Below are 13,712 nucleotides of genomic sequence, written 5' to 3'. Positions count from 1 at the left end.
TAAGTGTATGTAAATTAAAATGATATTTCTATGGATATAATCCGTACTAATATTATAAATGTGAAAGTGGATTTATTTTTACTTTATAATAATACCTATACAGTGGTACCTCGACATACCAGTGTTACTGTGACATATCAGAGCCGCGAGAGAGCGATATTTTGCTTTGAGATGAGAACAAGATTTGAGATACGAGGAACCGCTGCATACAACCTCAACATGCGGGGCGTATTTTAGTGTCGTGTGCAGCGTCTAACACTTTCTCCCACCTTAGACTAGACCTCAGTCTGTGTGCTTGTTTCCCTCGTTTTCGAAGCATTTTTGATAAGTTGGGTTCGCGTTTTTTGCTTTTTGTACAATAACAAAACATTATCACATTTTTATAACCATGGGTCCGAAAAAGAAGATGATGTCTATTGAACTAAAGCGTGAAATGATAGAAAAACATGAGCAAAGTGTGCGAGTTTATAAATTAATGTTTCTTCTTGTAAATACTTTTTTTTTATTCAAAATACCAGTTCTTTAGGTAGCTAGAACGGATTAATGGCATTTCAATTTATTACAACGGGGAAAATTGCTTTGACATACGAACAAGGTTTCGGAACGAATTAAACTCGTATGTTGAGGTATCACTGTATATTAATTTAACATATACGTACTATATGGAATGGAAAACGACATAGGCTGTTTCTTGTCCCGGTCAGTAAAAAAATTCCAATTATGCAAAGTCGCGGGTTAAGGCTTAAAGTGGCTAGAGATTAGAGCTGGTACAAAATAATATAAAATCGGCCCAATTCATTTACAGAATAATAATAATAAAAAGCCGGTCCAGTTCATTTACAGTACTTCCTAGTCAGCGGGGCGTCTCAGCAACAAGTTTTACAATCATAGAATATGCATGTCTTATAATAACACTGATTCTAAAAGTGAAAATCTCAGACTGTCGATTTGTCAAAACATTCAGATTTAGAACTTTGATATTCTAAGATATGGAAGTTTCAAACTTCATTTTTATGTTTTAAATTTATACTTTTGTTTTTAATGGATTAACATAGAAGGGTAGCTTGTTTATGCTACTACCAGTGGAGTATGATAAGTAAAGATGAAGTTATGTCAGTTAACCTGCATTGACTTTAGTCATACATACATTCACATCTTTTACATCACGCCTGTCTCCCATTAGGGTAGGCAGAAAAAACTTTAGTCACTAAGAATTAAAAAATTTTAATCCAGATGGAACCGCGTTGAGATCAACCTAATGGGGTATTTAGTTACCGATGGGCCTACTAGTCCCCATTATTTACAGTTCCCATTGCCCATCTGTAGAGATGTTTCTACAGGACTGACTTAACCTTGTGTAAGAATCAATAATGAAATTTTTACTTGTCCAAATATCCCTTTCTCCCCTGAAACGGATTGTTGGTAATGGGGTCTAAAAGCCCAACTGTTAGCAAGCGTATATTAGCATCCTCCACGCGGTGCCCTCTAGACACCATCGTAGTTAATTCTTGTTGAATATTCTCAATGAGCCAATTTGTAAACCAACCTGCTTTTGTCCTCGCCCATCACTGGTGGCCCGCCAACATATACCGACAGCGCTGGCGGGGTTACCATTCCATTTTCACCCATTACCAATATACATATAAGCACCTTGTAAATAAATACATTTTAATGCGAATAAAAGAGTATTACGTCTTTCATTCCATACACAATTAAATTCAAATTTTGTGTCGCTAATTTCAAATTATAATTTGAACTTTATATACCTCTAACATAACGCACAAATTAATTTAGTGTTTATAAAAAGCGTTATACTTTTTTAAATACATATATGTTCTTACAAAAACACATGTGACTTCGATAATGAATACAAGGAATTTTATGAATTATAAACAATGTTGTTTCATTATTTTATATTTATTTTATTCTTACAAATTACATCTTTTCAACCCATTTTAGAAAGAAGGACGTTTTCAATTTTTTTTATGCAACTTAGAATGGCAAACAAGCTGATGGCCCACCTGATGGAAAGTGGTAACCATCGCCTATAGACATGAACAGTACCATGGACATAACAGAGTATACTGTTTCGCCCATGATACCCCCATGCGTTGCCATTCCTAAGGACTCAGGTGTTATTTCTCTGTACCCTGTAAATTCACGCCATATCCCATCCTTTTCAAACCGAAATACAGCCATGCAAACACAATACTTTACGATAGAAACAGGAATGGGACAGAGGTACCCAAGCAATCGACTTTTGTACAAAGTCTCCCTCTGGTAAACATTAATATGCTTTTATGTAATTAAGTATCATTTCATTTGTGTACATATTGTTAATCTTATAAAGATCTGTATAATTCTTTGAAGAGAACGATAAAGAGTTTTCATTCATTCAATTATTCATTCATGAAAGGTTTTAATAAGATCAATAGATATCAAATCATAATTTATAGAAAATTTCACCGTCTTTCTGTCTATATGTTTGTTTTGGTATCACGCAAAAACTACTACACCAAATAAGATAGGGTTGTCACAATCGAATCCCTAAGATTTAAGTTAAAAATATGGTATATTTTTTATTTCGATACACCGTCTAAAGATGGTCTGTTCCATTTTTCCAACTTCTGAAATACACGCGTATGAAGTAGCGGGCGAAGAGCTGGTAAAAAATAATTTTAGAATAATGAATTCTTAATAACAATAAATAAGATGGATACCTGATATGTACATGTCGTCGTACATACAGTGTGTAGGGGGGCTTTATTTTTTCGATGGGTGAAAATGGAATGGTAATCCCGCCTGCGCTAACGGGATACGCAGACGGAGCACCAGTGAAGGGTGATAAATGAGAATGAAAACAGGCCAGTTAGCCCATCATGACCAATTCATCAGGAATTAACCATGATAGTTTCCAGGGGGAACCACGAGGAGGTCGACCTGGTTGGGTATATTGCTAGTAATGGAATTTTTAGTCTCCATTACTAACAATCCCTTTCCTCCCCAAGGGGGGGGGGGCTATGTGTGTGTTTACAATTGAAATTACTTTTTCAACCAGCTTCAAAAAAGAAGGAGCCGTTCAATTCCATTGTATTTTTCTTACTTATATCTGTTACCAGATCTAAACTCCCTCATTAAATTTTTGGATTGATTTTTTTTTCTGAAAGGATATCCTTTCAGATTACTTCCAAAGGAATTCTATTTAAATCGATTCAACAGTTTAGTTTTTAAATCAAAATTATTGGTTTTGCCACGGTTGCGTAGTGGCACTTTATGTAAATGTGAAGTAAATTCTTAAATTATCGTAACAAAGAAGTACCAATAAAAAAATTAAATAGGTACCACTCTTTTATCATATTTATATGGGGAAAGGGATTGTTGGTAATGACGTTCAACAGTTTTATTGCGAGCAATATACCCTATCAGGTCGACCTCCACGCGGTCCCCCCTGGTAACCATTATGATTAATTCTTGTGGAATTCGTTACGATAGACTAACTGACCTGCTTTTATCCTCACCTATCATCCCTCACTGGTGCTCCGCCAGCGTAAACTGATAGCGTAGGTGTGGATACTATTCCACTTTCACCCATTAAAAAAGAAACACTTATTTCTCTTGTTCCTACCAAAAACCCTTATTTCCTTTTAACGGAGTTTGTCGGTCTATTTGCAGGCAAACACTTTCCCTAGATGTTATTGATCTAATCATAACGGTAAGGTCTAAATGTTGGGCGATACTGTGTTAAAACTGGAACTTGTTCCGGTTTTTTGTTGCCACATTAAAACGCTTCAGTTTTGTCTCCGCCACCAATGTCGCTGTTGTTACAACTGTTGTCTTCATTGCGGAAGGATGATCGTCGATACTTCCTTCCTCTTCCCCCATGATAGAAGTACGGCGTTTTTAACCGACTTCAAAAAGGAGGGTTTCAATTTGTCAATAAAATAATATTATAAAAAGATTTGATTGTTCGTTTGTTTGTTTGTAATGGATAAACTCACAAATTGCTGAAACGATTTTAATATTTTTTTCAACTATAAAAAGCTACGTTATCAGCGGGTAACGCAGGCTGTATTGTATTTTCTAAAATTCCCTCTACCGGTATAAAGCCGGGCTGGATGACTAGTCCGACTATATTTTTTATGTAATGTTGCTTAATATTTTCGTCAAATCAGCACCGATTTCGGCCATTCATTTTTAATCAAAATGTCATTTGTTGTTATTCTTTTGTTGGTCTCATATTAATTAAAATAATTTATTCTATTAAATTAATATACTAGAAATCCGACTCGACTTTGTACAGGTAAATATTACTCGTTGATAATATAGAATTTTTAAAATCGATTAAGCAGTTATTGAGTTTATCCATTATAAATAAACATACAAAAAATTGAAAACTTTCCTGTTTATAATATTAGTATACATAAATATATTAAATTCACAATTTTTTTTTTATAGTATGATTACAATAAGGAGATTTTAGTGCTGAAAACAATCTTTTTTTGCCATTCTTTTTATAATGGAATGGATATGCAAAATAAGGTAAAGAGGAAATTGAATTGTTGATTTTTATTTATTACCCTGATTTTACAATGTACACTAACACAACATTAAAATAACTAAGCTATATATAACTTGGAATAATAGTTTATAATTAGACACATAGTAAATATATACGTATAAATATACCACAAAGATGCTGGTAGGTGGCAAGCAAGGCTGATATTATCTGATTTATCTGTAAAGAACCCATACATACATAAATACTTAGATAATAATAAGGGCCTGTCATTATAAACGCATTCATTAATTAGTTTGATATATTTAAATTGATGGCCAGTTACTGGGGCAAAATTATTTTTTTATGCAACTTAGTATGGCAAACAAGCTGACGGCCCACCTGATGGAAAGTGGTAACCGTCGCCTATAGGAAGAGAAGGGATTGTTAGTAATGTAGACTACCAGTTCCTAGTTACTATTACTGGAAGTATAACCTGTCAGGTTGACCTCCACGTAGTCCCTGGAAACCATCGTGCTGAATTCCAGGTGTGTTCATCACGATAAGCTAACTGACCTGCGTTTACATCTCATCTATCTGTTCACATCACTATTCCATTATCATCCGTTAAAAAAACCATCGTTTATAGACATGATCATAACAGAGTATATCACCCATGATACCCTTAATGCGTAAGGACTGATGCTAATGCTAAGGGCTATGGTGTTATACCACTGCCCTGTAATTTCATTACAATATTCTACCCTTTAAACTGAAACAGTCATGCAAAGACAACTGCTTTACTGCAGAAACACGAATGCGACAGAAGTAAATAAGCAAACGCCTTTTGTAGAGTCTCTAATATATTTATTTCTTGATATTATCACTATAAAGTCGGTTACCACTTTCCTTCAATTGGGCCATCAAATTGTTTACCATTTCGACTTTAATAAAAAATAAATAAAAATAGAGACCCATAGGCACCAACCAGCCTGTGCGTACAAAAACAAGTTCGCAATCCAAACATGAACCGTATTGAATAAAACAGGTTATAAAATATCCGAACATTTTTTCTACTACCTACATTCGAGATAATGTTTATAAACAAAAATATGCTAATGAATGCACTATGTAAACTTTATAATCCATACACTAAATTATAGTGCAGGATTTTTTATGAACATTTTTGGCAAACAAGCTGCTAGATATATATATAGTTAATTATCTGTTTCAGTAACATTGAATAACGTTATAAAAGTTTTTTTTTTATACAACTTAGAATGGTAATCAAGCTGACGGCCCACCTGATGGAAAATGGTAACCGTCGCCTATAGACTTAAGCAGTACCATGGACATAACAGTACATTCACATACTGTTTCACCCATGATACCCCTCATGCGTTGCCATTCCTGAGGACTCAGGTATTATTCCTCTGTACCCTGTAAATTCACGCCATATCCCACCCTTCAAACCGAAACACAGCCATGCAAACACAACTGCTTCATGGTTGAAACACGAATGGGACAGAGGTACCCAAGCAAACGACTTTTGTACAAAGTCTCCCTCTGGTTAAATATACAAAAGACAAGCCCCTACTAGATGGAACGATAACCTCAAATGTGTTGCAAAAACACATTCAAAACTCACGTACTAAGACAGTGATTAGGTAATTTAATTACAATTCAATTGATGTTCTCTGAAAATAAACCTTGATACGAGACTAACTTATTTTTCTTAAAATACTCGAACCAAGAATCAAATCTGAAACCTTATAGCTACAAGATGGTACAAATACGTATAAAATATATAAAGTTATAAATAGATACATGGGGATAATTTTATTAATAAGAAACGATTTAATTAAGATTAACTTAAAAATTTTTTTTCAATTAGTCAGTACAAAAAGAAATATTAATTTTCTTTCTTTTACCAACTCGACAACCATAAGTTAATAGATATTAATTAATTATAAAAAACAGATTCCGACCTGTTGAATGCCGATAATGACTAAGTAGTGCACCGTAAACAATTCTTCGTAGTTTAGAATCCGCTGAGACCACAACACCACATTCAGTCCGATTGAAGACACCTCGGTGTCTGGATGGCAATTTGTTATAAATATTGTGTGCAATAAAAGTGCGTTCCAAATATGAATATTCTAATTTCGAAATTTATGTGGCAAAATGGAACGCGAATTAATCAATATATATTCGCTATTATCAGTGAGTACCAATTCTTTATTTTAAAAATTTATTAATTAAATAAATGTGTTTATATTTTTCGATATTATTATTTGGTGCCATAATAAATGCTTATTTTTAATTAAATAATTAAAATAAATATTTCTTGTTTTTATTTGTAGAAAATTTGTAATTATTGCTAACAAAATTCGTGTAGGGCAAAATAAAAATATATTTTATACATTTTAATCGTAATAAAAATTTAAATTATTAGGTAGCTATTTTAAAAATTGCTCAATTTTATAATACAATACGAAATCTTATAAAAGCAATCATATTTATTTAAGATTTACGTGCGCAGATACAATATGTAGTACCTACCTACCTACTATGTGAGTAAGAAATTATTTGTTTAAACAGACTTTTAATTATATTCAATTGACAAATGTTTCTATATCATAAGTAGAAGTAATTGTGCCAATTGTCTTCACAAATGAAAATAACAATACGTTACTTTTATTAACTTTAAATAATTATCATTTAATACGGTCAATATTAATACAACTTAAAGTTGGTTTAATTGACGTTTATACACTTATTTGGTATCTATTTGTACAAAACGAAATGGTAACCATATTTCTGCCAAATTTATTATATCGCGTAAAATGTACCTACAATATCTGTATTTACAATATTTATGATTCGACAAATGTTAATTTGCTCCCTACCGCCATCTGCCGTGTCCATTTCTTTTTATCGAGATAAAAACTATTTTACCTCTCAAGTTGGAATAAACAATACATATGTATATATACATATATAACGGGAAATTAACGAATTCACTGTATTTTATCGATTTTATTTTCGATTGTTTCGACTTTATCCTGAAGTCTTCGGAGGCTGTTTACCGCTTTATGTCACAGCGTTTATATAGATATACATATGTATATAACCATGTATATATTGACATCGAAATGAAATGAACCTTTTAATAATAATAAGACAAAACATACATATATACATAATATTTTGAGCTATATAACTATATACCTACAAAAGGTTGAGCGCTTTCAGTGATTAGTATGAAAGAATATTGTTTTTTTTTTTTTAAACAATATTCTTTCATAAAATCGGGAAAAAGGATTGGTAATCCCGCCCGCGCTATAGGTATACACCGACGAGGCACCAGTGAAAGATGATAGGTGAGAAAAAATGCAGGTTAGTTGGCCCACCATGATGAATTCGACAAGAATTAAACATGATGGTTTCCAGGGAGAACCACGTGGAGGTCAACCTGAGAGGGTATATTGCTAGTTAATGGGACTATTAGACCCCATTACTAACAATCCCTTTCCCCCCAGAATATTGTGTTTTGACCCGGGATTCTTATATATAGTTTATATATACGTCTACCTCAATATAAAGCATTGAGTGTCGAAAACAGGTAAAAAATCAATCTACCCAAAGATATTGTTGTGAAGGGATTGTTAGTAATGGGGAGGTTAGTCCCCATTGCTATCAATATATCCTATCAGGTGACTAATTTATTGTTGAATTCGTCATGATGGGCTAACTGACCTGCCTTTTTATCCTCACTTATCATTCCTCCCTGGTGCCCCGCCAGTGTATATCGATAGCGCAGGCGGGGTCATCATTTCATTCATTAAAAAAAAAACCATAGACATACTTGAATGACTGAATTTGACACATTTGATATTGTTGAAATTGCAAATAGCGTACGTTGCCGTGTGGTCCCGGCATAGAATGGGCCACCCTTTCTTTTCCACCCCCCGTGGGTCTCATAAGTGGCGACTAAGAGAAGTTGATGGTCGAGGAATGGACAGCAGTGTCTCTCTTAAAACGTCATCATAACGTAATTGCGTTTGCCAACCCCGCTGCCAAGCGTGGCAACTACGCACCTACGTCCCCACCATACTAAACTGCTATAAAGAACGGCCCCGTTCCTTATGGCAGTCTATGGAAGAGACCAAAGTTTAATAGTCGATAGATAAGTGCTAATATGATGAAGATGAATATAACGTACTCACGCAATTTGGGGGGAAAGGGATTGTTAGTAATGGAGACTAAAAATCTCATTGCTAGCAATATACCTAACCAGGTCGACCTCCACGCGGTTCCTCCTGGAAACTATCATGGTTAAGTTCTGATGAATTCATCATGATGTGCAAACTGGCCTGTTTTCATTCCCATCGATCACCCTTCATTGGTGCTCCGCCAGCGTATCCCGTTAGCGCAGGCGGAGTTACCAATCCATTTTCATCCAAAAAAAAAATACTCACGCTCTAACAGTCTGGAAATGCAATCCGAAAAAACGAGACAAGAAAATAATTACTAATAATACGTGTTTTGTAAAAAAAAAAACGCAAAAATAGCAAAAATTTACGTAAATCTTATAATTTTAATTTTAATTCGTGGACGTTCAGAACTTTATTTTGATAAAAGAGTAATTTTTTTTTATTGAAAATTAAATAAAAAATAAATATGTATCTAATTTTTTTTGTACGAATGCTTGTACAAAGTTATAGTTCTATAATATTGCGTTTAAGGAGATAAATATTTAAAACGTACGTAATTATGTGGAAAATGTACAATTTTATAATTTTTCCCCCCTAATTTATATTAAGTATATCTAAGTACAGCAAACTTAACTCTAACCAACTAGTTCCATTCTCTTAAAATTAATTAAATACACTTCAATATATTAAAATAAACAGGATTTATTTTGTTCATATTCCCACCAAATCCTTTTCGAGCTTATATTGTAAAGGTGAATGACCTACTTGTCTATCCCGCTCTAACATATTTTACATTGCGAATCTATATATTTTTAATGTAACGTTGAAATAACGCAAGGAATTGGTGCATCTTGCTCTTAGTTTGTGACCTTGCTGACTCATGATTAAAACAGGTTAGAGATTTGGATATCATACTATAAAATATATTTATCCATTCCATAGTTAGAGCTACAATTTATCAATGTACTAAACTAGTTAATTCTCGCGACTTCGCCCGTGTAACCAAGATGAAAAGTTGTCTATGTCCTACCGTATCCTATATAATACATGTATACCAAATTACATAATAATTAATATAGCTCTTAAAACAAAAAAAAAGCTTATACTTTTCTTTTGCATTTTTAGTAATAGTATTCTTTTCTTTTGGTACTCCCTGCCTACCCCATAAAAGACTTAGCGCGATGGTAGAAATATAATTGTACGGACAATTCTGTACCGATTTAGTTACTATGAATCTATATAATGACCATAGCGTGTGCCATGAATGAACTGTTGTAAACATGAATGATGCCTAATTACTTCACAATCGTTTACAATAAAAGTCAAGAGTGAACTCGATTCTTTCAACGAAAAAAATATTTTACTAGCTTTACTACGCTACTTCGTATCCATGGATCCTCGAAGTAGGACCATCCAAACCAATTAAACCAATTCTAGATTGTGAATCAAGATAAAACATATCCTGTTTTTTTTTTAAGTTACATCTTCAGGAACACGATTGAGAAAACCGCATCTAATTTGGTGCAGTATTTTTTGCAAAATGCCAATACAAACATACAGACAATCAGGCAAAATTTCTAATAAGTATTGTTTTAACCTCTATTGTTTTTATTACGATCTTACATCTGGTTACAATTGTATTATACATTAGTAAGATTTGTATTTCTTTTGTTTATTGTATTTGTGACTTACAGTTTGTTTCAATACAACGAAATGGTAAATATACAAATAAGTGACTCGACCATAGACTATAAAGACGGGTCAAATCAAGTGTACAAGAAAAATGGATCATTTGATTATTTATTTATTTATTAAAAAAAAAACGAACAGCATTTTACAAAACAGTTTACAATCTTTTTGTAATAGAATAGTATATCCAATAACAAATGTTTCTAAATTAAATTCTGTAGATTTATGTAGTTGACAATTGTTTAAAGAGAAATAAAGAATAAACAAGGTTTTTTTTTTTTATGCAACTTAGATGCATATGGCAAACAAGCTGACGGCCCACCTAATAGAAAGTGGTAACCGTCACCTATAGACATGAGCAGTACCATGGACATAACAGAGTATACTGTTTCGCCCATGATACCCCCCCATGCGTTGACATTCCTGAGGACTCAGGTGTTATTCCTCTGTACCCTGTAAGGTAACATTCCTGTAACGTTCCTGTAGTCTGTGTAAGGTAGGCAATCGTTGACAGCATAATATTTATTAACATATACAACAGATATATACACTGCATAATATATAATAATTAACACAAAATCAAATAATTGAATGTTTCGATTTTTAACTAAAATAACGAATAGGAAGCAAAATAATTTGGCGTACCACATTAGGGAAACATTTGCTATTAATAAGTTTTTATGTTAGTATTATTGGAGCTGCAACAATTGAATTTGAACTGTAAAAATATGTCGTCAGAGTAAACAAATGTTTACCAAGTGTCGCAGTGTGCTTGCGTAGCGAATAGTTACTTACATATGGCCAATAAATCATTTTTTGTATAAACAGTGAATATCGTTGAGTATTACGATGATGATGACGATGATTTTTAATGATGATTCGATGATAATAATTAAATAACAATAATTATTTGATTAAATTCTTTATTTATTATTATATGAAATAATTGTGAGAACTTCCTACTTTTGGAAGTTGTACTAAAAAGCTTTTTTTTTCGGGATCGACAATGTGCAAGTACTGACGGATTACTATATGGAACTCCTAGGCAATAGATGTCTCACTCATAAAAAAACTGCTGTAAACTGATTTCATACTAGCTTTTCGCTCGCTTAAATAGTGTTATGTAATATTTATAAGTCTTCATAAACTGCAACTTACTTGTTGTCAGACGAGCCGTATCGCTTATCTGCCATTTCAGTGAGATAACCACTTTGTTATAAAATTTTAAAATCTCAACACTGTTTATTGCGAAGCAAAATCTATTTGCTGCATGATTCCACATTCTGAATTAAAATATTTTCAATCTTATGTAACTACGTAAAATGTCTCGACAACTGGCTTACGTTGCGATCTACAGAGTTTATACTTGTACTGAAAGCGGAATCGTGTATCCACAAGTCAATTTTGCTTTATAACAAACAGTTTGCTCAGACAAACAACAGCTTTAATAATCAAAAAACTATTACTGTTGAGGTTTTATTTAATTTTATGTTTTTTTTAAATACAATTTCTATTTTTTCTCTGTGTTACAGTCATACGGCATAGGATGAATATAGAAATAAAATCTCTGTCAAATATTATTGCGAGTTATAAGAAAAATATATATTTTTTATATTCAATTTATACTACTTTATTAGAAACTACCTAATGCCAACTTTTCACAATTATGAAACCAACACGGGAGTAAATCCTATCAAGCGTAAAAATAAATATCAAAGTCTTTTTCAGAATTGGCGACATAATCGCATAATATAAAAATACAAACGAAACTCTTTCCTTATAAAAGTCGCGTAAATTAAAAATTTTGTAGACTGTACCTTTACAAAATGCATTAGTTTTCGCAGTGACAAGTACAAAACATCATGATGAACAATAATTGACATACATTCTCAATCCGCTGTGAAAATAAATACTCATAATGATATTTCGTTCCGTGCTTAAACATCATTAGATTTAGGGTTGCCAGATGGAAAATGCACAAAATTAAATTAGCCGTGTCTCTTAACGTTTTTAAATGAATAATTTTATTATAAATAAAAAGAAAAAAATATTTTACGGACTTATTATTTCTAAAAAATATATTAAGATTGGTTATAAATTATTTTACAAGAAGTGAAGTCTAATTTTCTCCTTCTTTTTAAAGACAGTTTAAAATATAATAAATATTACAATATAATAAGATTTTAGCTAAAAGGCTAACATAAATAAGTAATTAAAATATAAAAGACATCGTTCCGGAGGGAGATTTAGACCAACTTATAAACTTAAAACCATGTAACATCTTTTAGAAGATTCAATCTCCGGAATCGGCCTGAATGAGAAGAGTTAAAAAATTGGATGAAGCAAGAGCTATATATAGGAATGAAGACCTTTACCGCTCGCTTCACTATACATATTATTTGTAGAGATGAGTAATATCCGATATCTATATATTATGTTCTTCAAGATATTGATACGGTATCGCTCATACCAATTTTTTTATGGGTATTCAATTCAATTCAATTTATTCTATAACATAATTACATTGTGTCGAATATAATAGGAGTTTTAGACTGTACAAGTGTATAATTACAAACATGCGACAATTTTACATATAAACAATGTCACATATAAATAAATAATTAATAGCCATTTCAGTGAAAAAACAAGTAACAATATACAACTCACAATTAATATATCTCTAAAATTCATTTATTTTATAAATACATTTGTATTTTAGAGATATATTAGTTGTGAGTTGTAACATATATAGTTGCTCGTTTTTTGTTGGTAATAATAGAATGGTAACCCCACCCGCGCTATCGGTATAACACCGGCGGGGCACTAGTGAAGGATGATAGGTGAGGATGAAGTAGGTCAGTTAGCCCATCATGACGAATTCAACAACAATTGTTCACAATGGTTTCCAGGAGGAACCACGTGGAGGTCGATCTAATATCGCTGGCAATGGGGCTGTCAAACTCCATTGCTAATAATACCTTTCCCCCGCTCATACCAGTTGGATCTCTATATTCATTACGAGCGAGTTCTTCTTTTTGATATTATATATTGGATAACTGGTAGTTAATATATTTGTTATTAGGGGGAAAGGGATTGTTAGTAATGGAGACTGAGAATCCCATTGCTATATTGATATATACCCAACCAAGCCAACCTCCTCGCGGTTCTCCCTGGAAACTATCATGGTTAATTCCTGATGAATTCATCATGATGGGCTAACTGGCCTGTTTTCATTTTCATCTATCATCCTTCACTGGTGCTCCGCCAGCGTATCATATCATTTTCGCCCATAAAAAAAGCCGTTTACCATC

At 32.8% G+C, this 13,712-nt stretch overlaps 1 protein-coding gene across 1 annotated transcript in view; it reads left to right on the top strand.

The window, feature by feature from the left end:
- Positions 1-6,547: 6,547 nt before the first annotated feature.
- LOC113511083 (facilitated trehalose transporter Tret1-like) overlaps positions 6,548-13,712 on the top strand; it is a 29,028-nt gene continuing 21,863 nt past the window's right edge. The window contains exon 1 of the mRNA XM_026894669.3: positions 6,548-6,718. Coding sequence (XP_026750470.1) covers positions 6,646-6,718 — 73 coding nt within the window. The 5' untranslated portion in view covers positions 6,548-6,645. The remainder of the gene's footprint in view (positions 6,719-13,712) is intronic.

The sequence above is a fragment of the Galleria mellonella genome, unplaced genomic scaffold (genome assembly GCF_026898425.1).
Source record: "Galleria mellonella isolate WM207_F2 unplaced genomic scaffold, CSIRO_AGI_GalMel_v1 utg133, whole genome shotgun sequence".
Lineage (NCBI taxonomy): Eukaryota > Metazoa > Arthropoda > Insecta > Lepidoptera > Pyralidae > Galleria > Galleria mellonella.
The sequence above is the reverse complement of the archived record's forward strand: the minus strand, read 5'-3'. Positions and strand labels throughout refer to the sequence as shown.